Source organism: Furipterus horrens, unplaced genomic scaffold, assembly GCF_987537825.1.
Source record: "Furipterus horrens unplaced genomic scaffold, mFurHor1.1.pri manual_scaffold_4, whole genome shotgun sequence".
NCBI lineage: Eukaryota > Metazoa > Chordata > Mammalia > Chiroptera > Furipteridae > Furipterus > Furipterus horrens.
The window spans coordinates 190,287,382-190,312,137 of record NW_028327174.1 but is presented as its reverse complement, the minus strand read 5'-3'; the positions used below and the strand labels follow the sequence as shown (position 1 = coordinate 190,312,137).

Sequence of the window (24,756 nt, the reverse complement as noted above, 5' to 3'; positions counted from 1 at the left end):
ATGTTGTTCTTGTGTAAGCTTAGTCCCCTCACCAATGTGGGAAGGCTTAGGTCTATGACATGGGCATTTAAGTTCAACTATATCTAATTCTGAGCTTTAGACAGTTCCTGAGCTCTCCCAGAGCTCATCCTCTCAGCCCTAGGCTCTGGTAGTCCCCCAGATGATATGTCTTCTTGGATGGCTGATTTGGGGAGTTATCACTGACACCCGTAGGCTGTGATGTGCTGGAGCTTTGCGCCCCCGTACTTCATCCTGGCCTTGAGCTAAGAACAATGTTTAGTCTTGGAAACCCAGCTGGGGTTGGATCTGAGGGTGGCCCTTGGAAGGGTATAGATGCAGAATCTTAGGGAGGGAGGGGAAGCAGGACTTGGAGAGCCTTCATGGGGTAGGCGGGCTTGTGACAGCAGCTTCTCAGGGAAGAGATTTTGAGATGTTGATACTCACAGTTGGGGCAGGGGAGGTTAGCAGTGTTATAGTTAGGAAGTTTCCTGGCTGGTTTGGCTCAGTGGATTGAGCGTCGGCCTGCGAGCTAAGTGTCGCTGGTTCGATCTTCCAGTCAGGGCACATCAGAGAAGGAAAACTCTGACTCCAAAAAACCTCCGCTGCCTTGCGGCATACCTCTTCAGGGGAAAGGCTAAGGGAGTAAACCCCGACAGAAAATCCGGAGCCGGAGTCCCTAAGGCGGTTTGACATTGTAGTCAACACCGGCAACTCCTGCGGCGCACCTGAAGCCAAGCTGTATTGACTCCGTCTTTCCCTTGGACCCTTCAGCTGCGAAGAGAGGGGGGGTCTGCTGCATGGGCAACAGCAGACCCTCCATATCACCCTGCCCAGGCTCTGTAGCTTCAGCTTCACTGGAGAGGACACTCCAGCGTCATCGCAAGATGTCGATTCAACACGGGAGGAGACAGATACCGTGTCACTCCCGAGTCGGACTGCACAGCCATTCTCGGCGGTGCAGATAGACTCTTACGAAGCTACACCATCGTCTCTCGAGACGGACGGCTGCCAACGAGTTAGGAAGTTTCCTGAACAAGGAAAGAAAGTATCACTTAGCAGGTTCTCCTGCAGTCTGTGCCTCGGGGTTACCCGCCATTGCTGGCTGAGGGTGGAGGGCGCTTCCCAGGTAAGAAGGGCAAGGCAGCAGGTGGCTGGGTAATTTTTTCCATACTTGGGGTACTCAGAAAATGCTGAGTTCTATGTTTTTAGAACGTCCAGAGGCAGCGGAGCAGGAAGCTGAGGAGGAAAGGGTGAACCTTACTGCTCAGCTCTGGCAGGTGCAGTGGAAACACTGAGCAGCTCCTGCTTTGGCTCCTGTCTTTGCACAAAGCAGCCTCCAGTCCAGGCCTCTCTTTCCCTTTGCTTGGTGTTTTGTGCCTGACGTTTTACCCTTAGTAACTACCTTTCCTAGGGCTTTCCTTATCAGGCCCAGTAGGGGACATCCAAAGGCCATCACAACATGCTTTCAAGACAATTGCCAACTCCATCACCAGGGGTTTGATTTCTTTTTCCCCCTGGGAAATGGCAACAAAACAGGGCCTTGAAAAGACTCCTATGGTGAAGAAGCTTGACGAACAGACTAGGGATGCATTGGAAACATTGGAGAGCCTCTGGGTTTGCAGCTTTGCCTTTTCTGATGTTGATTCCTCTCTGCCCCAGTTACTGCTGGTGTTTGGTTTCCTCCTTCTTTTTCACCACTTCTTCCCTTTGCAACATATGAAGTCCTTTCATAAACATGATTCTTACTGGGGTTGTTGAAGAAAGAGGAAAAGGTGTCTGTTAAGATTTTTAATAGTTGGGGAAACTAAGGCTTGGAAAGTTAAAGGGCTGGCTGAAGGGAATCAGTGATAGCCAGGATCTGAACCCAGATACACCGGTCTCTGAGCAAGATCACTGTTGCCTCTGTTCACTGAAAGCTCACTATTTCCATCCGTGTATGGGACCAGGAACAGTGAAGAGACATAGGTCTCAGTGTGGTTTCTGTCGAAGGTGATTATGCATGAATAGGTGGGGCTGACATCCTTCACCTTTCTGCTTTCCGGTTCAGTGTCTCCTGAGAATTTGCAAGTAAGTAAATGATTAAATAAGTTTGGAATTCAGACAAACTTCTCCCCCCGTGTCACCAAAGCAGGGAGAAGTAGCCAGCCAATTGTCATATTTGTGTCTTCATTACCCCTTATAACCAGTTTTCCTTCCCCTGTCCTAGGAAACAACTAAGGGCAATATTATATATGTTTTTTAAACTAAGTATCTTTCAGTCTTCTAATACTGGGACAGGACTCAGAAATTACTCAACCCCATCCCCCTTTAAGGGCTACTAGGCCATTTGGGGGAGATGCATCCACTCATTTGTCCATCCTTCCTTCTATCCATTCAAAAAACTATTTAGTAACCACCAACAAAGCACTGAGTTGCTTTGTTGCAGTAGAATAATAACCACAACAGAGGTCTCACCTCACGGAAGTTCTCTTTTATTAGACGCATACATAAAGTTAGCTCATTAATGTAAAATATAACAGCACGGGGAGGTATTTATATACTATAAAGAAAGTTAAAGCAAGGCAAAGAGATAGTGTTCCTGTGCTGAAGACTAGGATGAAGGCTTTGTTGCCAGAGGGTCAAGGGAAGCCTTCACTGATGAGGCACTGTCTTCATGGTAGACCAGCACTCCCAGGCTCACCCCCACCCCAAACTTCCTTTTCCTACCCGTGATAGCTAAAGAAGCCAGCTCACCTGGGAAGCTCCCTGCCTGTATGAAAGTTATTTCGTGTGTATTAACTATGGGCTCTGCATGGCCTCCAACTTTTTCTGGAGTCTTAGTAAAATGCAGTGACCCACCCAAAAGGTCAATGTTAGCATCTCTACTGGAACCCAGGGCTGTTGATTCCAGAGCCTGTGTCATCAACCATTGTGCTATTTAGTTGGTTATCTAGTCTTTCTGTCAGATTTTGGGTATAAGTGTTCTTGGTTGGATGGGCCAGCTCACTCGCCCTCCTTTGAACTTGACTGTAATTGAAATTCTAAAGATGTCCTTTTTATTCCCTCTTCCTCTCTGTTTTGCACTTAAAAGCTATAAGAGACTCTGCTTCTCACTATGTTTCCCTCTAGCATAGAACTTATCGAACTGCGCCCTACAGTAATTATCTGCTTGCTTATCTATTTCCCCAAACTAACTTGGAGTTCTTCTAAGCCTTATCTGTTTGTTCCTAAATTCAGGCAGAAGGTTTGAAGCACAGGGTACAAGCATAACAGTAATAGTAGGGACAATCAAACCAGTTACTGCCCGTGTTCAGTGCTTTCTATAGGTCAAGGGCTGCATGATACACACACACTATTTACTTATTTTATTGTATTTTTTCCATTACCATTTAGTCCTTTTATACCCCCTTTCCCCACAATCACCACATTGTTGCCCACGTCCATGAGTCCTTTTACGTTTTCACTTAATTCCTCCACCCCTTAACCTTCCCCCCACAATAGCTGTCATCTCTCTCTGTCTGAGTCTCTCTCTATTTTGCTTGTGAATACAGTTTATTCATTAGATTCTGAGCTCATATGGTATTTGTGTTTCTCTGACCAGCTTATTTCACGTAGCATAATGTTCTCCAGATCCATCCATACTGCTGCAAAGGGTAAAAAATTTTCTTCTTCTTCTTATGGCCGAGTAGAATTCCATTGTATAAATGTCCCGTTTTACATAGGTCATCTTATCTCACCCCACAGCATCCCTTTGGGTGAATGGTAGTATTCCCATGTTTAACCTATAAAAACTGAGCCTCATAGGGAGAATTTTCCAAGGTCACACATGTCTTCTTCCAGGCCTGCCCTTAACCTGGCAAACGAATACATCACTGAGTGAGTGCAAGGTTGTTCCCTGGTCACCTGGGTTCATCTGTTTACCTTCAGGACTCAAAGAATAGGAAGAAAATCAGTCCCACCAAAGATGCTTTCTCCCACCCTCTCCCTTCATCTATCCATCCTTCAGAGTGGGCTTTCTGACAAAATTCGAGGGGCCGCCCAAGGATGTGGAGTGGGATACTGATTTGTGCTAAATGGCTCATGTGAATGATCTCCAGCTCTCTCTCACACAAATGGAGAATTGCCAAATAGATGGCGGTATATTTCAGTCACCTGCCTTCAGAGAGGCATTTATTTATTAACTCATTCAACAAGCAATTGAGAATCTACAATATACCATGTGCCATTCAAATGTTTTCAGAAATAAATAATACGCTGCCCTTCCCTTCGCTGCCACTCAGCGTAGACATGCAATAAATGCATAATGAAGGCTATCATTGTCAGACACTGAGCTACAGCTCAGGTACACAGAGTTGGTTAAGGATGCCCTCCAGGGGCGCTTGGGGTGATGGGAGGGTAGTTGGCAGACTAAGCATGAATCACTCAGGGGCCTGACAGTTGGTTTCTTAACCCAGCCAGGGAGAGCAGGTTTTAGGAAGGCTTGTAGAGAGCTGATGACCCAAGGGCTGAGGTTCAGGCAGAGTGAGCAGCCTGAGCAGAAGCAGAGAGGATGCATGAGACGGTGTGAGGGATACGGAATACTTAACTGCTGTAAGTACATGCATATACAGCTGTAATAGTAGGCAGGATATCCTAAGAATGCATATCTTGTCTGTTCAGAAGTGCTTTCCCCTTTGCCTTCCTCACCTAGAATATAAGAGCTGGAGTGACTGTTATAAACCATCCAATCTCGTGTACTCATCCTAGGGAGGGGAAGGGACGTGGCTAAGTGGAAGACCAATAGGAATGAACATGGGAATGGAGCTGGGAAACTGTACACAGAATACCTCATACTACAGTGAAGGGGGATTGGTGGCCTTACCACTACTTTGTATATAATTTTTCAGGAAACAAGGCCTGACATGAATAAGGATGTTGCTATCTCCTGAGGTCCACTACTTGTAAGTCACTATGCTAAATATGTTCTATAATGCAGTCTCATTTAATCCTGCCCAAACCCTCTCACTTAGGTGCTAGGAACTCAGTTTACAGATGTGAAAGTGAGGAAACTCAAGTGAGGAACCCAAAAGCACACAACGGAAGTGTTGTCTAGCCTCGGCTCCAACGTTTGTCCATCTCACTCATGGGCATGCGCCGCTGTCCCAGTGTTCATTAGCTTCCTTCTACTTAATAAATCACTCTGGGATTCAGAGTGATCACCCAGGATTTGGCCCCCATTTGAATCTGATCTACAGATGATTAAAGAAGATTGATCTGGGTGGGAAATGAATATGTTCCAAAGAACCTCTGACTTTCACTTTATTTCCTTGGCATTATCTTGGGAAATAAAATAGTATCTCTAATAGATACATTATAAGTAGATGATTAGTTTAAAAGAAAAATGCTTCGTGTTTTATAGTGGGGCCTGCTTAATCAGGTCACCTTATGTGTGTCTAGTGGCAGAGAGATAACTATACATTAATGTTGCTAACTATAGACATATAAAGATAGGTGTGAGTGTATTTTATACATGTGATTGTGTACATACTTAGTTACATATGTGCAAATCCTAATCTGTTGTCCTACATTTATGTTCTCCTACTTGTTCACACATGTAAACTTACCCCTTCATTTATTATGTGCTAGGGTCTTTCATAGCCTTCTGGGAGCTTACCTAGGAAAAAAATTAACAAAGAAGTAGACTCCTTCCTAATCCAATGACTGAATCCATACTTCATTGCCATTGTTGGCTCTTGCCTGCCAGTCAAAAATCAAGTCTTCCCATCCTGTGGTGTCTATTTTATTTCTGCTCCATTAGCTAACTACCCACTTCAGCTGCCCTCATTTCAAGTCTCATTATCTCTTTCTGTACTATTGACATTTGGGGCCAAGTAATTCTTTGTTGTGCGTGACTCTCCTGTGCATGTAGAATGCTTACAGATTCCCCGGCTTCTACCCACTAAATGCCCTCTCCCTAGTTTGACAACCAAAAATGTCTCTGTTACCGAATGTCTCCTGGGGGACAAAATAGCCCCCAGTTAAGAACTGCTGTCCTACACTATTAACAGCTACCTCAACCAGCTCCTCATCGCCCGTTTCCCCACCACGCACATCCAGTGTGATCTTCATACCCTCTTGTTTAAAATTACTTGAATCCCTAATGTCTAGAGACTTGTCATGCCTTCTGCAGTGTAGCTGTGACCTGTGTGAACCTCTCATTTTCCTGCAGCTCCCTCAGGCTCCTGTGTACATTTCCAGTCCCTGAGAGAGGAAGCTCATGTTCCCTGGGAGCTGTCCCAGCTGCAAGGCCTTATCCCATACACTTGCCACCTTGTTGTATGCACTCAAGAAAGTGTATCTTCTGAGCCTTCACTTCGCCATCTCTCTCTACAATGGGTATGATCTAACCAGTAAGGGAGCTACGTAATGAGCATCTGTAACCCTATTATAAGGTAGAAAATGCTAAAATCCCTTAAGTGAGGGTTAAGATGAATCACTGTGGGTGTTCAGAGGGTAAGAAGTTCCTTCTGGCTGAGCCTGGAGAGGGGAGATCCCAGAAGAACTCATCAGGGAGACTGCATTGAGGTTAGCTATGAGGTCTGGGTGGCTTTTGAACACGCAGATGTGGGAGTGAAGAGTAACAATGAGGGCAGCATCCCAGGCACAAGAAATGGGTTGAGCAACATCTCAGGACATTCAGTGGAGCAGTGAGTTCCAATGTGCTTGGATATTTAGCACCGAGCCTACTCGGTTGTAGGCACTCAGTACAGTTGGTAGCATGGATGGGGGAAGCATACATTTGGAAAAGGGAATCTCAGTAGCATGAGTTTTGAGAGCAGGTGTTCTACAAAGTGGAAGCCTGATTGACAGCAACTTGAACTGTGAAACTGCAGGACTTCCCAGTTAGTCAGTGGGAAGGGGCTGTTTCCAGCTGTGCCTCAGCTACAGCAGGGAAGTTGGATTGAGAACAGTGGGGCATGGAGGAGCAAAGCCCGGGAGGTCTAGAGTGTATTACAGTCTTCACAGTGAAAGGCTCTGGTGACCGGACTTAGAGCAGCTGTCGAATGGAGAGAACTAGAAGATGGTGGGTTTCTCAGCCACCTGTGAGGGTGTTGGCTCCCTATTCCTCCTCCAGTACCATTTTAGGATGTTCTGTCAACGTGGTCAGGTCACTTCTCTTTGCACCTCCGTTTCCTTGTCTGTAACAGCAAGGGTCTGGGTTATTTCCTTAGTATTCCCTCCAGCATAAACATGGACTGAGGCCTGGGAAGAGACTCCCCAGAGAGCTGGACGGCCCATCCCCTTTCCCTAGGAGCTCTGTCACCGTGCAGATGGCCAAGGGACACCCAGTGAATCAACAGTGCCCGGTTTTCCTGGGGCTGGCTGTCAGGACCAGACAGAAGTGGCGAGCGGAGGACATTACGTGGGAGAATATGCATGTTCACAGCTCGGAGGATTAAAGGCCCCCGTTCTTATCGCTGCTGAACAGAGGATTATAAATCCAGCCTTAGAATACCAAATCCCCTTGCAGCTCTGCCATTGTGAGGGAATATTAAAAAGGCCAGAGACAAAAATAATCAGTTTCCAAATGACACATTGTCAAATAAAGCATTTCTCACATTATCCCTTTCTTTCCTTTCTCTGGCTCCCTTCTCCCATGCCTGGACAGAACATGAAAAATAGATTAAACTGAGTGCAGGCTGAATGTAGTTCTGACTTTCAGAAGACTCTCGGTGGGGTGATTTGGGGTGCATTTTATTTGTCACCTCTCTATGGTTTTCAGTGTATGCGGTTGTATGTACACAAACCAGCGGGAGGCTCTAGTGCCAGGATAAACGCAGAGCAGGAAAGAGGGCCGTGCAAGGTTCTAGTGCCAGGATAAACGCAGAGCAGCAAAGAGGGCCGTGCAAGGTTCGATCAGGTGCCCGCGGACGCTGCGGGTAGAGCAGATGCAGGTACTGCGAGAGTCACGTGCCTCTGACACATCTGGTCAGGAGTTTAGGCTCCTGGATATTTACTGAGCACATTCTCTGGGTCAAGCATCAGTTCTGAGGCTGGGTAATTGGTGGGGTAAGTGGCAGCTCAGAACCTAGTGTGGGAAAATGGTCAGCCAGATGATTGGACTGAGGGTGTGCAGCCAGGTGACTGGCATCCATGGGAGCAGGAGAGGCAAGCACAGCCCCGCCCTGACTTGCAGAGGCAGGGATGTCCCGAGGAAGCGGTTTCCCCACTGAGAGATGGCTGGGTGAGTAGAAATGAGCCAGGGAAGAGGAAGGCTGTATATTATAGTTTCCAAGGCCGCCATCACAGGTGACCACAAATTGGGGGGCTTAAAACAACAGAAGTTTGTTCTTTCGTGATTCAGGAGTCCAGAAGTCAAAAATCAATATGTCACCTGGCTTTGTTTATTCCGGAAGCTCTTGGGGAAAATCTGTCCCAGGCCTCCCTGTGGCTTCCGGTGGTTGCCGGCAGTCCTTGGCATCTCTTGGCTTGAAGATGCATCACTCCCATCCCTGTCTCCATCTTCATGTGGACTTGTGTATCTGTGTGTGTGTGTGTGTGTGTTTATGTGTGTGTGTATGTATGTGTCCTTTTCCCTTCTTACAAGGATGCCAGTCACTGGATGTAGGGCCTACCCAATGTAATATGACTTTGTTTTAACCATTGACAACTAAGATCACATTCTGAGGTTCTGGGTAGAAATAAAATTTGGGGGGGCATTATTCGAACTGCCACAGGAAGTGAGTGAGAGAGGATCTAGACTGAGGGGCCACCAGCATGAAAGAGCTCAGAGCATCATGCTTTGGTGGATGCTAATTTCTCAGTGTGGCTCTGGGATAGGGTATAAGTTGGGACTTGTGCGGAGATGAGGCAGGAGAAGGAAGCAGGCCTCTCAAATCACGAAGGGCCGTGGGTGCCCAGCTGGGGATCTGGACATTATTCTGAGGGCTGTAGGGTGCCAAGAAAGGGTTTTAAGTAAGGGTGTGTGTATGTGTGTGTGTAACAATTTGGTGTTAGATAGAGGCATAGAGAGGCTGAAGTAATGAGGCTGGTATTTGGTGACTTTTGTGGTGCCAGACCTTTTGTTGTCTTGTTTCATCCTGAGCATAGTATGTCCCACTGGGAACAATCGGCACATTTAACAGGTGAGCCTGTTGTAGCCCAAGGAGGTAGAATGCCACGGCCAGCTTGTTGCACGCAGCCGGCAGGAGGCAGGGAAGCCGAGTCCCATGCCGGCCTCTATGTCGCATTACCCACTCTGCCCCCGACATCACATACCCGTCCCCTGGTCCGTCTCCACTGGGCGATCTGAGACTCACTGACAGCAACAGAACAAGAGGAGTGGGCGTATCCTGCTCTAGACAGACTTCTAGTAGGGAAGGTTCCGGAAGCCGTGGGGACACGCATTCCTTCTCCCATCCTGTCTCTTTCCCACGTTCTGCCTGCAGCTTAGTGAAATCCAGACTCATCTCCCCGAGTCCTGTGCTGCTTGCAATCTCGCAGAAACCGACCGCTGACTCACAGACTGGCATTTTCATTTCTGGAACTTCCTGCCACTCCTCTCACACAGTCCAAGTCGATTTGACACTGGGTCTTCCCTGAGGCCAGCGGCGCCTCAGCTTGCCACCCCTGGAGCCTTGCCCTCTTCTTAACGTGCTTTCTAAAAATGTGCAGCCCTCTGCCTACATCCTCTTCTGCCTCCTCTACTCCCTGCTCGTCCTGCAGCGTGTTCGCCTCCACCAGGGCCCGTGTTTGCTTCTGGCGCGTAGACTCAGTGGATGGACACTCTGGTCCTGCTACCTTCCCAGCAATGGCTTCTGCTCTTCTGTTTGCTTGTTCTTGGAGAAGGAAGTCCACACAGGACGGGGGGCAGCTTTGCAGGAACGAACAGGATAGCAGCCTGAACCAGTCCAGGCAAACACAGATCGCAGTATCTTCGTGAACCTGAGTTACTCATCTGCCTCCTTTGGATCGAATGTCCCACGAGGACAGAGGTGACCAGATGGTTCTCTTGGGCTCTTCTGCTTTTGAGCAGCACCCTTCAGTTTGTAAGGGTTGTCAAAGCAATGTTCAGATTTGACCTGTTAGGCCGCATGGATCAGAGTTTGTGACCTGTTTACCATGCTCCAGGTAGTCCGCATCCACGAACTCACTTCTAAACTCCCTCTGTAAGGACAGTTTTGACCCAGTTTCATGGATGAAAATATTGCGATTCAGAGGTTCAGTCCATTGTCCGAGATCACCCAGCTTGTAAGTGGCAGCATGAGATTTTAAAGAAAAAGTCTTTCTGATCCCAGGCCTTTACCCATAGTTGTCTGCATAGTATTGCAAGTATTGTCAAGTTCAGTTTACAGATGAGTAACTGAGAGTGCGCAGGGGAAGCTGGGAAATGTGAGACCACACAGTGAGTAAACCTGAAGCTGATCCAGGACTGCAGGGGTGAGGAGGGGGCATTTCGGGGACGTAATGGGTCAGGGAGGGGTCGTAGTTGCAGGTGGACCATTTGATTAGGCCTCATCTTTCCCAGGTCATTGTTGGTCCTTGGATCTGATTCCCGTGTCAAACACCTATAATTGGGGTGTGCTCAAGGGGCTGGGGGTGAAGGGCTGTGGACCAGGCAGGGCCTGACACTTACAGAGAGTAAAACCCCCAAAGGTGAGAAGATAGAGTGCTGAGTCCATCAAGGAGACTTCTCCAAGGGCATCGGTGAACCAAAATTAAAGTTTCTGTGAATATGCAGCCTGAGACTTCTCCAAGGGCACCGGTGAACCAAAATTAAAGTTTCTGTGAATATGCAGCCTCAAGATGTGCCCGTTGAATCCTGGATGTGAGAATCATCTTTTACTTTTCCCTTCTCCAGATACCCTCTATTCATGCACCCTTACCATCTATCCCATTTTTACCTCCCACCCCTCTGTGTCTGTGAATCCTTAGGCTGTAAAATAGCCAATGGCTGTGCAGCAAAGAGCTGGGTTCAAATCCCTGCATTACCACATCCTGGCCTTTTCACCAGTTGGAACTAGGATCAGATCCTGTGTGACTTCTACCAAGTTACTTAACCTTTCTGAATCACCTTTTCCACATTGTATTTATGTGATAGAAACGATAAATCCTGCCACGTACGCCTGTCTTTAAATCTTTAAGATAAGATAAAATAACATTAAGTAATGGTAAGGAGAAGGCCTGTTATTATTATTATTATTATTTTACAAAGTGTTAGTGTTCTTCTGCCTCCATTTTTGCTTCCCTCTCCTTTCCTATTACCTTTCCTTCTCACTCCTCCTCACTCCCCACGTTTCCCTCCTCTCTTATCTTTGATGTAAAAAACCTGACAACTAATATCATGCCACATGTGATTTCAAGGCACAGAATAATCATATGTTCTGTGGAGGGAAAAGGATCTGTTCTTGTTTTTTTAAGTCTCCAGAGTGATAAACTATACATGCATTTTATGTTTTAGACAGATTATACACACACACATACACACACACACACAAACACACAACTTATATCTCTGTTTAGTTTGTATATCTATTTTTAAATTCTGGCATCCATAGAAACCTTCCTGGGGATCCTATAGTAGCTCACGACCAAAGGCAAGGCAGGGCTATTAGCCACACTTGCCACCTGGTCACCTGTTAGCCCACTTACCCACCCACTCCCCACCCCCTATGGAGGTGATGAATTCTAGCTTAGTGAGCTGTGGGCCTTGGAAAAATAACACAATAGATTTCCAATGCCATCAGCAGGATAGCTGAGCCATTTCGGTGAATAATGTTTTTCTTGGCCTAAACAGGTGTTCTTAACAGTGTTCTTCTCCCCCCCCCCCCCACCGCCCCCGATATGATGTATCCAGGGTTAACATCTGTCATCTCCGTTAGATGTCATACAGGTAGTTATTAGAAAATGTCCTTGCCTTCAATGTGATCATAGTCAAGGAAGAGCAATCAGGCACCTGGGTATGATTGAAAGAATACAGGCTTTGGAGCTAAAAAGCAAAACCAAACCAAACAAATACAAAAAAGGGAGACTGAGATTCAGATCTCACTCTGCAACTCACCACCTGAGTTTCTAAGTCTTGATTTTTTCTTCCCTCTCACCCAGACAACAGAGGCTGATCCTTTCCAACTGCAGGGACTTGCAAAAATACAGAGCAGGGACTCAGCCAGGCAGCCTCCCATCTCCCAGACATAAAGCACAGTGTACAACAGAGAAAAGCGGAATAACTGAGAGGGCCTGCCCCTTTCATGGGATATGTTTCTGGTGAATGAGGGAGGCCAGGAGGATACAACCCTTCCACCCCCAGTGCTGGACAGGGGCTGTGGGAAATAGACTTGTTTTGCAAAAACCCCAACCCTTTAAGGGAACCCACAGAGTGGGGTGTTTCATGAATCTCCTGAACCACGTAAGATATGTTATAATATAAATACTTCAGCGTGTTCCAATTTAATGTACAGTATGCAGACTTAATCCAGTTCTTACCAGCTGGTTGTATTAAAGGAAAATAAACTTGCCCTAAATGGTGTGGTTCAGCGGGTTGGGTGGTGTCCCTCAAAGCAAAAGGTCTCTGGCTTGATTCCCGGTCAGGGCACCTGCCTGGGTTACAGGTTCATTCCCCAGTCGAGGCACGTACGAGAGGCAACCGATTGATATTTCTCTTTCACACTGATGTGTCTCTCCCTCTCTTTCTCCCTCCCTTTCCCTCTCTCTAAAAATAAATAAATAAAATCTACAAAAAGTACCTTTAGTTTGTTTTAAACTTCTGATTAAAGGAGCCCTGCCCCTTGTTGGGAATCAAATATTAAAAGATACTGTTTCTGATAATGAAGGAAACAGAAGTTATATTTGGCTTAATAATGCTTTTACATTTGCAGCAGGATGGAAGAAGGGCTATCTATGAGTCCTCAGTGCACTCAGTCCAGAAAAGAGAAAGCGAGGCTGAGAAAGCGTCAACAAATGTCCTGGGGACATTCTGCTGGTTGGGGGCACTGTCAGGGCTCAGACACTCCCTAGTGTGAAGCCACAGCCCTGTCCAGCAGGACCATTATCCATGTCATGTGCTCCTTATGGGCAGGGTATCTTACTCATCCTTATCCATGCGAAAAGCGAGGCTCAGAGAAGTCAAGTTGTTTGCCCAAGGTCACACAGCTTGTTGGTGAGAAAGCCAGGCTGGGGAACAGCGTCTCTCTGGCTTCAAAGCCATGGCTGGGGGTTCCTCTAGCTTTAGGAGCCAAACCCAGGGATTTGGGCTGAGTGTGGTGGCCAAGAGGAGCCACACTGGCACTCTCGCTCAGGGAACAGCGGCCCATTTGTTGTCCTTCTTCCCTCCTGCTCCAGGGTGGCCTCATCGCTCTGCTGCTGTTGCTGCTGGTGTTCACTGTGGCACTGTATGCCCAGCGGCGCTGGCAGAAGCGTCGCCGCGTCCCCCAGAAGAGCGCGAGCACGGAAGCTACTCACGAGATCCACTACATCCCGTCGGTGCTGCTGGGCCCGCAGGCCCGGGAAAGCTTCCGCTCCTCCCGGCTGCAGGCCCACAATTCCGTCATTGGCGTGCCCATTCGGGAGACCCCCATCCTGGATGATTACGACTATGAAGAGGACGAGGACCCACCCCGGCGGGTCAATCACGTTTCTCGTGAGGACGAGTTTGGCAGCCAGGTGACCCACACTCTGGACAGCCTGGGCCGGCCAGGGGACGAGAAAGGCGATTTTGACAAGAAAGGTGAGTCCTCGTTTCATCCCACCTTCCAGGGCATTCCGGGGAGCTGGGAAGAGGCATAGGAGCTGGGTGGTTGGGGACACTGGTATTGTCTGCTGGGGTAAGCTGTTTTGGATTTATGACCAGCTTCTGGTGGGTTCTCAGAGTTTGTCTTCTCTGGTTCTTCAGTAGTGAAGGGAGAAATAAAAGAGTGTCAGTGTTATTAGAATTGGAGTTTTGAAAAGCAACAGAATTTATGTATTCCCACATCTCTCAGGTGTCTCTTGATTACTCCCTTTGACGGCCTTCTCACTACTCAGAGAGAGCTCATCTCATTTCCAGACACTACAATTAGAAAGTTTTTTCTTATGTTGAGTAGAAATGTGTTTCCCTGGCCCTCCACTTCCACAAAGAAAGTAAATCTACCTTCCCTTCTCCGAGGCATTGCTTGGAAAATTTGACAACAGAAAAAAATGACGCCTTGTAACTTTGGGACATCAATCTAAATCCACAATCCCAGTTTCCTCAGCTCATCTCACGTGATGTATTTTCCAAACATTTTATCATTTTGGCCATTGTCCTCTAGATGGAGAGTCTAATTTTGTGTTTCCCGACACTCCTCTTCGTCAAGGTGGGGGCGCTCCCACGCAGGGCAAAATGGGGTTTTCACCTTCCTCTTGTGAGCTCTCTTATGCTTCTGTTGATGTAGTGTGAGATCACGCTTATATTTTGCAGTTATTCCTGGATCATACTGGAATTTTGGATGATGCAAACCTCTCACTTGTTTTTAGATGTGCTGTTGCAGTGACACTTTCATTTAGTCCGTGGGAGGACCATTAATGATTTGGACAGACACAAGGGATGTGTTCACACTTGTCTTTATTACGTGTCTATGGCACCAGCTCGTTTACAGATGGAATTTGGCTATTTTTCTTTAGATAAATGTTACAAAGGTACCATTCTGCTTTGTTTCCACATTGCCTTTGGGATGCTGGTGGTAATGATGGGTTAAAGGCCGGCCTGAGGATCTCTGTTCTGACCCTGAGTTTGTGAGTTGAGAGGAACCCTTGGTGCTTAGCAGCCGTGGGGCTCTGAACTCTACATTTTTCTCCTCTGCTCCTAAGATCTTTCCTCTCGGATGAATCTTTTTATGATCCCCCCTACCCTCAACACACACACATGCACACACACACACACGCGCCTCTGCCAAGTTCCAGATGGAGAACAGCAAACATCTTCAAAGCTGGAAAGTGGGCCTGGGAGGCAGGTCACTGACAATGATCTTGTTTGACCTCCTTTACTTTCTTTCTTTTTTTTTAATGTTTTATTTATGTATTTATTATTTTTAGAGCGAGAGGAAGGGAGGGAGAAAGAAAGGGAAAGAAATATCCATGTGTGGTTGCCTCTCGTGTGCCCCCAATGAGGAACCTGGCTGGAGACCTGACCTGCAACCCAGGCATGTGCCCTGGCTGGGAATCAAACCTGCGACCCTTTGGTTCACAGGCTGATGCTCAATCCACTGAGCCACACTAGCCAGGGCTGACCTCCTTTTCTTCCTTCCCACCCTCCCTTAGCCAAACTGGAAGGCCATTCAAAAGGCCATAGTCTGCACTAAGGAGGTAGAAAGATACAGAAATTAAGTTTACCATCCATCTTTACCAGCTCTGAGACCATGGGCAAGTTACTCGTATCTCTGCCATTAAAGGGGCATGATACTGCATTCTGCCTTTCAGTGCGGTTAGGAAACTTAAATGAGATAACACACGTAAAGTGTTTGCTACCCATTCAATGTTCAGTACACATTTCTGTTATTGTTATTCACACCGTCTGTCTTCAAAGTTGTTACACTGTGCCAGACCCCATGGCAGACCCTGTAATAGAGGTGAGGAAAGCAGGACCTCTATCTTTGACATTGTGGTTATCCTCCTGGGAGAAGAAGGGGGTGGGGGTTAGGGAACAAAAGCTGAAGCTCGAATGGTCCTGGGTCTCTGTGCCACACAGCAAGGATGTGGCGGAGCCTTGTAAGAGCCCAGATCCCTGACAGCCACCTGAGCTCCTGGCCAGAGCCTTCATTGTAGGTATCTGTCCCGCACACCTCACATCATGGAGATGGGCCGGCTCATTGGGAGCTGGGGCCATCCAGGTTCTGTGTTCCTGAAAGGGAACACACACACGATGTGGCCATTCCAGCTGCTGGATATTGTAGCTGCCTGCAAAGCCTCTCTGTGTTGCCCTCATGGTGGTGGTGTTCGGGGGGATGTAGGAACCTGAGTCTGGTGTGACAGAGCCAGCCCAGGAGACAGAGTTGTGCTGGATCCAGAGGGCACACAATGCACATGCTGGAGAAGTAAGGGAAAGTGCTCTTGGCCCTTCCTTCCCAGTGAGGCACTCTCTCCCTTGCGTTTTCTTTCAAGCAGAACTCTATTCAAGCAATAACAAAGCGAGGCCCTCGTTTTCTGAAATTGCAGCTCTAGCATTGAGAAGCACCAGAGAGAAACCCAAAGAGAATGAGTGGTGGGTGCGTGAGAAATAACCCCCTACGCTCCGTGCCAGGCAGCGTGGCGGGATGGAGGGGAGCACATCGGACTTGCACCATGCCCTTCAGGTCAATGGCCTCCAGGCCTTGGCCAGAACTCTTAGCCACTCTGAAAATCCAGGCCTTCTTCATCTCACCTGTTTTTGTTTGAGCAACATTATTCTTTCAAGTGTGCCTTTGAGTGGGCTTTAACATAAAGTGCAGTTTGAAATCAAACAAAGCACTTGATTCAATGCTATGTCCCAGCCATCATGAGGGCGGGGGAGGAAGAGACCGAGGCAGGGTGAAAGGAGAGGGCCCACTTTTCCCGACTCCAGGTAGGACACAGGCCGCTCTAACCATGCAGATGTGGCTGCTGGTGGCTGTTCTTGCAGCATTATGGTCTCCAAGCACCTGGTCCTTTTCTGGACAGAAGAGGGACACTTCTGTGGCCTATTGCAGATCCAACAGCAGTACAGACCACACTTGTGTTTCGTTGCCTTAGGTGGCCACTCAGAGAGAACCCTGAAGCTCTCTCTTTTGTGGGGCGACCTGTGTACAGCCGTGCATTTTATCGAGAGTGGCAGTCGTTCAGAGGCTGGGCAGTCCGTGCAAAGTAATGCTAAAGCCCTTTGAGATTCCCTCGTTTGGGGCTAGTCCCACCCATATATTTAGCACAATTTACCTATAACTTCAAACTGCTTCATCACTCTTGAGCTCTGTCTGCCTGCTTCTCGGCTTGGACCTGCAAATAACAGAGGGGAAATATGAAGAGCAGAGGGAGAAAGTTCATTACCCGGCGACAACTGCTTGGGTTCTCAGATCCTAAACAGGCTTGACATTCAGATGATGCACACTGGTACGGAGGTATACTTTGTTAAATATTGAAGTTCTTCTGTGCTAGTTGGTAAATGGCTCATAGCCCTGACCCACCCCCATGTCCTCATGCTGCCTGCCAGTCCCACCCCCTCTCCGAAGACCCTCCTGAAGTCCACACTGACCAGGACTAGGGTGGGTTTGGAGTAGTGCTGCAGGGTTACGGCTGGCATCGTGCCTTACTAGTCAGTGCCTGTGCTTTAGAAGCTTCCAGCTGCTCTGGATATCACACCTGATATCGCCTTAGAAATGAGAATTTAATCATGTGTTTGGTACATTACAGATACCTGGTACATTTTAATTCCCATTTGTATCCGTATTTAAATGCATGTCTCCCTTCCCTGAATATTATGCATGGAAGCGCAAGGAAATGAAACTAACACAATTATCACTTTATCAAGAGGTAGGGTAATGGGTGGCTGAGTGGTTTCTTAATTTTTATAATGGAAGGAAGGAAGGAAGGGGAGGGAGCGCGTGAGGGAGGAAAAAAGAATGGAAAAAATAAAGAAAAGAAAAAGAAGGAAGTGGAAGATGAAAAGAAGGAAGTCTGAACTGTGTAAAGCAGTAACTAAAAGTCCTACTTTGTCTCTCCATCCTATCCCACTGACAGGACTCAAAAGCTAATCCTTTATAATAGTTTGATTTATATTCTTCTAGCATTTTCCAGTGCATGCAGATATACACGGATGGGGCCATCTCAGCCACATATATCACTCTGACGCAATGTGATAGTTTACCAAACTGTAAGAAAATAATCTTTCCATGTCAGCCCTGCACACAGGTTTTATTCTTGTCAAAACCTGTATAGGATCCCAGAATATGAGTATATGAAAGGCACCAACATTTACTTTACTACCCCTGTTGTTGATCATTATCTCAATTTTTTGCAGTTATAATAAGTCAGTAAGCATCCTATACACACACACACACACACACACACACACACACACACGTATATATCTTGCAAAGTGTGAGACTATTTCTGTAAGGCAGATGCCTTAAAAGCATAATCTCTGCATCAAAGGATGCACATTTTACATTTGTAATTATAAATTGCATGTTTGTAATTTTGGTAAGTGCTGTTATATTTATTCATTTTAAAAATTGGTCTTATACTCTCAAGGCGGGGATGCATATACTTTCCCACACTGATCAGCATAAACAACCTACTGCTATATCACATTGACTATTTGTATATTATCGTGGGCCTTTCTGGCTTTTATCTATATGCTTACCATCATTTTGTATGTGCAGGGTTGTCTTGATTATTTTTCTAATAAACGTCGGTTCAAATTCTCTTTGTGGAAAGTCAGTCCTCACCAATACCTTGAGCTAGGATTCTTTTGGTGAAGTATTACAAAATAAAGACGTTTTTGCTCTCCTACTTTTTATTCAGGACCTAGGATGGAAGAAGGAAGGAGAAGTGGCATCATATACCAGCAGTGGCCCCTAGTGACAGATGGGGTGGGGTCACGAGTTCTCTGACCTGGGGTCAGCGGCCTAACCCTTAGTGTTGCTCAGGATCACAGAACCTTTCAGAATGAACAGGACCTCCGTTGAGAGGACAGGGAGGAAGGGGTGTTTACTGAGTCCCTCTAACAACTCCACCGCTGTCCTATGCGTTTCCTCATTGAGCCATTGGTAATGAACCCCGAGGGGAGGGAGGATGGAAGGGTTGTCTGTGAAACCAGTGCTGCTGCTTGCTGCTAGTGACATCAGCTGACCTCTACTTGAGTGACCCCCACTGTCCTGGGAACATGCCCCGAGCTGTCATTTACACCTCACAGTGACCCTCTGAGTATGTGCTAACAGTGCCCCCACTCTGTAGAGCAGAAGACTGAAGCAAAGAAGGCTTGACATGCTGGTCCAAGGTCATACAGTTGGAAGGGGGCAGAACCAGGCTAACCTCTAGCGTGAAAGCCGTCATTGTAGGGGGCCAGGCTGGGACATGAACACACTGCACCACACTGAATCTCAGGATCCTTGGGAAGGCACCAAGCTCTTCCGTCCCATGGATAGTTCCAGCATAGCGATCATGAGCTTCCCACAAATCTGGGAAGAAAAACAGGTAATTAACATCTGTTCTCTGAGACAGGAAGCTCCTGTGCAGTAGTTCTGAGCTCAACTGGCAGAAAGGACTTGGAAGTAGGGAGATCCCCATTTTTTTGGAGTGTTTTGAGTGGTCCCCAAGGGCACAGGGAACTCATGTGAGGTGTCAACAAAGCACTCTAGGGTGACAGAGAACTGAGGAGCTGCTTAATAACTCACCCTTTTGATTGTCCTTGTGATTGTCATGCAAATGTTGTCTTTGTACAGTGCTTTCTGAAGTTTCAGAGCTCTTTCATAGTCAACCACTCATTCAACGCCTTATCTTGGTGTTTAAACATCTTCACGCACAGGCTCTAGCCTGAATTTCCAGCCTCCTACCTCCACCCCTGCCCAACCATTCCCTCTTGGAGCCACATCCGTCTTCCTGATGCCTGACTCCCAACACCTCACCCTCATATACCTTCCTGCTTACCTGCACCTCCTCCTCATCCATTCTGCACACAGCGGCCATTCTGTTGTGATCACTCTGGCTACAGCAGTCCCATGGCTAAAGTTTTTCAGGTGTTCTCACTGCTCTTGACCCTCACCCTCTAGGCTCCAGCCATGATGGCCTCCTGTCTGTTTTTTAAACTTGCTGAGGTTCTTCCTCCACAGGCCCTTTGCATATGCCGTGATTATCTTTGCTTGGACAAATTCTCCTCTTTCCTTTCCCTGTCTGTCTTGGCTGACTCCTCAGTATTTTGGTCTTAGCTTGAATCCTACCTCATCAGATAAAGTTTTTTTTCCACCATGAATTCTCCTTTTTTGTCATCTTATCAACTCTCTTGTTTGTTTCTGTAATAGTACTTATTATTGTATTTATTAAATATTTTAATATTCTAACTGGACTTAGAGTTTCATGAGACTGGGTACCAGGTCTGTTGGGTTTGTTTTGTGCGCAATACAGTGACTGGTGCATAATAGGTGTTAAAATATGTGTTTGGTTAAGCCCTGGTCAGGTGGTTCAGTTTGTCGGAGCACAGTTCCACGTACCAAACGGTTGCAGGTTTGACCCACAGTCAGAGTGTGTACAGGAGACAGCCGATCGATGTTTCTCTCTCACAGTGATGTCTCTGTCTCTCAAAAATTAATAAACATATCCTTGGGTGAGGATTAACAAAATATGTTGGGTTAGTAGATGGGGAAATGAATAAATGAATGGATGGATAAATGCATGTCTTAGAGCCGTCCCACAAGCTAGTAATCTCTACATGGACTACTTAGCCTTTTTCTGAACTGTACAAACCTTATTTAGTATTTTCAAATCAATGATCTGTTGAATCTTTCCATCCATCTCATAAGGAATAAATTATCAAAATTTAGGGATCATCTCAATAAAACTAAAAGCAATGGGACCATAATTTGAACCCAGCTCTTCCTGATTCCCAAACCCAAGCATGTTCTGAGGGTAACATGTGTTAATCCTGTTCATTTATTTGATCAGAAGACGTAAGACATGGGCTTAGACTCCAGCAGGCCAAGTCTCCTAGAGCTGCTTTTATAAAAAATGTTGAACACCAATCACAGTGAGAAATACATTTTGCACAGTGGCCACACATGTATGTATATGAATGTGTGTGTTTGTATCTTTAAAATAAGTTTTGCGGAAGAATACTTACCCTTATTGCATGTGGCATGTTCTGACATTTACTATTCTTTTTATGCCCCATTTTAAATGCTGGTATGAGACGCTGAATTGATTTCACAATTTATGAGTGGGCCATAACCTGAATTTCAAAGACCTTTCAAGCCTCAGGAAAGCTATCTTGTGCTGGGAGATCCACAGGGGGAGAGACCCCTGGATCACGGGGTCTGTGATACCATCCTGGAGGTGCTCCTTGCCCAGAGATCTGAAGGATAGAGGTAACCCAAGGGACTGAAGGTAAGGGGCTGTTGGAGGAGCTCAGAGTGGTGCCTGGACAGGCAAGGCCCACCTGACAGCCATACCTCTTACCCAAACGGTCCCTGTGGCCAACCCACTGGTGTCTTCCACCCAAGCCTCTGGCCCACTGCTTCCATTGTCTCCATGCTTTCTCTCAAAACTGCTGAACCTGTTCTCCCAAAGGACCCTTTGTCTCTCCTCTATCTTCTGTCCTTGGACATTCTTTCTTCTACCCCATACACTCCCCCCAACCCCCGGGCTATCTGGGTGCAAGAGGAAAACAGAATGGGCAGGGTTGTCTTAACCAGAAGAGGACTGCTTTAAACCGTTTCATATATTGGGGTCCCACCTACGGTTGTTTCGGAAAGATAGGCTGTCCAGCCTATTTTCTATAAAAAGAAAATAAATTTTGATATGACTTTCTTACACCAAAGTGCCCGGAAGAGTCCTATTCCCTCTTATTGTTCAAAACACTCTTTGATGTCTGCCTGGTGCAGCACCCCCAAAGCCTGTGGGGTGCCATCTGTTCTTCACGTCCATCCGCTGTTTGTACAGAGAGGTGTACAGATTTCAGCCCCTGCATCTTCTCTCTGGGTACAGCTGTCCCTCGCTGCTCAGTCATGTGTTCGCTCAGTCACTCCCTTTTTCCGAGTGACGTTTGCTGAGCGCGTACTGTGTTTAATGCAGGAGACACGAAGATGAGAAAGTTTTCTCCTTAGAAGCTCACAGTTTAGACAGTGTAGAAAACAGTAATTGTCGCTTTATTTTATACATCTCTAACATTTATAGAGTGGCTTCATAAACATTGTATGATAAACTCTGTGTGCTGCTGAACCTGTTTTTGAGAAACAAGGAGCCTTATTTGGGCTCAGAAATTAAATGACTCACTCCACAATACAGAGAGTGTGGTAGTGAGGCTCTATTTAGACCCACATCTCTAGAGTTCAAGTCCACTGCTCTCTTTGTTTTGCCACGTTGTATTTATCCCTGCAGCATCCTGGATATAATTTGGCAAATAGCTTGTTACATCTACATTGCCCTCCTCTCTTAATTTTAAAGATCATAAACTCTTTGTCTTTGGAAGTATTAAAACAAGACGAGGGAGCCATTTGTCAAGGATGGTGTAGCAGGGCTGGGGATTAGATACAGTTTAAGTAATCCCTTCTAATTCTCAGATTGTAAACTTTGAATTTAATCTGTTTCCACTCCATTTTCTTCTTAGTACTTCTTGGAAAACAAAGGGATAAACTCTGTGGTTGAAAAAGTAGGTTCCTTAAAACTGGCCAGCCTGGAAAGGATTCAGAATTGAGAAGTGTTTTTTGTTTGTTTGTTTGTTTTTGTTTTTTATTAACTCCAGCTAATCACTGGTGGAATGTTAAGAAGTCCATTTTTGCTCCAATAGTGGAAGAGCAGATCCTAGCTCTGCAGCAAAGCTTTTTGGCCTTGACTTCCAGGCTTTGGACCTTGGCCCCGGGGCCTAAATGCCCGGGCTTGGCGAAGCCAGAGGGGGCCGAGCTTCCAACAGACAGGAGCTCAGCATCCCCAGACAGCCATGCTCTGAACTGTCTGCACACTCTCTAAAATAAGATATAGACAGAGATTTGTCATGGAATCACAAACAGGAATGTCACCAAAGCTGTCATCAGAGCCCCTTAAAATGTCACTTCCCAGCATTAATTGCCATGATAACAAAACAAACGGACATTCTCTGAACATCCGCTCTCCCCCTCCTCTCTCCTGTTCTCTTCTTATCTCCCTGTCTCCCCTTCCTCCCAGCTCCCACAGAGTCCCTGCCTCTTTGTCTCCAGGGGACCTGGGGCATTCTGACTTGATTAGATGGTGCCAGGCAAGGCAGCCCCCCACAGCCCCCCCACTGCCCTGCACACTGACAGGTGAGGGCGAAGGAGGCTTGATAAATGTCAGGGGCTGAAGACACCGTTCCCTGATTGATCAGAGCTGGAGCAATTTCCCAGCAGTCAGGGACTCTGTACCTCCCATCCTGGCCGCCCTTGAAATGGCTGGAAACCGCCCAGTGGGGGCCTGCCTGGCACGGAGCCCTGGAAGCTGGGCCACGTGTCTCCCGCAGGCCAACGGCCTGCCTCCGGCTTCCACAGCCTCGTCCGCCTCGGCAATGCGAGACGTCTCCGTCCTGACCCACGGGGGTGCTTGGTCCTTATTTTCCCTCATACTTCCCAAGTATGAAAGTGTATGCTCGTTGTAGAAAACTTAAAATAAAGAATAAATTAATGCTTTTCAGAAGACCTCATCAAATAGTCACAGTAACTTTTGACCATTTTTTTCTTCTCTTCTTTGACATATTGAAAGTGAAAACATGTTATTTTTTTAATTTTTTTTTATTTTATTGAATATTCCATAAGTATTTAAGCGTGTTTATTATTCTTAACTACCTCATAGTTTATTTATTGATGTACATTTCAGCTGCTCCCCTCCTCCTTTTTTCTTGCTATTTTGTTTTTATCAGTGACAGATATTTGGGGGCTTAAATTTGTTTTTTGCTGTTCTATATTATTTCCTCAGGGTATGTTTCTAGGATTGGAATTATTGGGCCAAGTGGTCTGAATGTTTCCAATTCTGAATATATATTTAACTCAGTATTCCTGTGTCAGGAAGTCTGGGTAAACATTTGTTATATAAGAAAGTATTTTTTCATTTATTTTTTATTTATTAATTTAATAAACTTTAATTAAGTGCCTACCGTGTATCAGACACTACTTAGGGCACTGAGGATAAAGCACTGAATAAAATATTTAGAAGTCTCTTTCTACTGAGCTTACTTGCTAGTGGGAAAAGACCATAAATGAATGAACAAGAAAAAGTTATATAAAAATGTGTAATTAAATATAAAAAATAAATGTTTTATAAATATATAAGAATAAATGCTATATAATTATCTAATATATATGTTATAATGAGTTATATAGGTATAATATCAGATCACAAGAGTTGTACAGAAATAAAAGTAAGAAGGGAATTAGGAGTCTCAGGAAAGGCCTCACAGATGAGGAAATAGTTGAGGACCAGTCTGCAGTAAATGAAGCAATTAGCCATTTGGGTGTTTGAAGAATGCTTTTCAGGCAGAGGGAATAGCGGGTGCAAAGGTCCTGGGGTATCGGTGTGCTGGGAGCCTTTAAAGAGTAGGGAGAGGCAGTGGAATAAATTGGGCCACAGAAACATCAAATAGAAGCTCACATGGGGCCTGCTAGGTAAGAATATTGGCTTTTGCTGTGAGTGACATGAGGAACCATTGGAACACAGGGAAGTAATTTTTTTAGAAAGGTGGTGAGCTAATAGGGCCAAGTGAGAAGGGAGGGTTTAAGCACAGAGCTGACATTCAGAAGGGGCGAGGCTGGGGAGAGCGGAGAAGAAACGCTGCGCTCTGGAACCTGACAGGTAGCGTTTAGCCCCCGGCTATGTTTGTTTAGCTTGCATTCAGAGTACACTTTACATTTTTTAATAAAGTTGTCAATATTTATAAACCAGGAAATTTCACATCCCAATCCACATTTCTGTCTCACTGGCTTATCGAAGGATCTGAAAACTGTAGGTTTTCTAGCGCTTGGCAGAGCCTCATGGTGGCACCACCTTGGAAGGGCTGCTCCCTCCATTTCAACCCACACGCCTCCCGATGCATTTCCTTAAGTCTTCTTGGACTCAAGTGTTCTCCCAGAGGGAGGAGGAATTGAGGTCGCCCTTGCTGTCTGAGCAGTTAGAACAGAG

General features: G+C 46.3%; 1 protein-coding gene across 3 annotated transcripts in view; it reads left to right on the top strand.

Moving 5' to 3' along the window:
- Window positions 1-24,756, top strand: part of ASTN2 (astrotactin 2) — an 839,367-nt gene that overhangs the window by 186,141 nt on the left and 628,470 nt on the right. For all 3 annotated transcript variants that reach the window (XM_090274637.1, XM_090274635.1, XM_090274634.1), the window contains exon 3: window positions 13,297-13,681. In XM_090274637.1, the coding sequence (XP_090130763.1) occupies window positions 13,297-13,681 (385 nt within the window). The remainder of the gene's footprint in view (window positions 1-13,296; window positions 13,682-24,756) is intronic.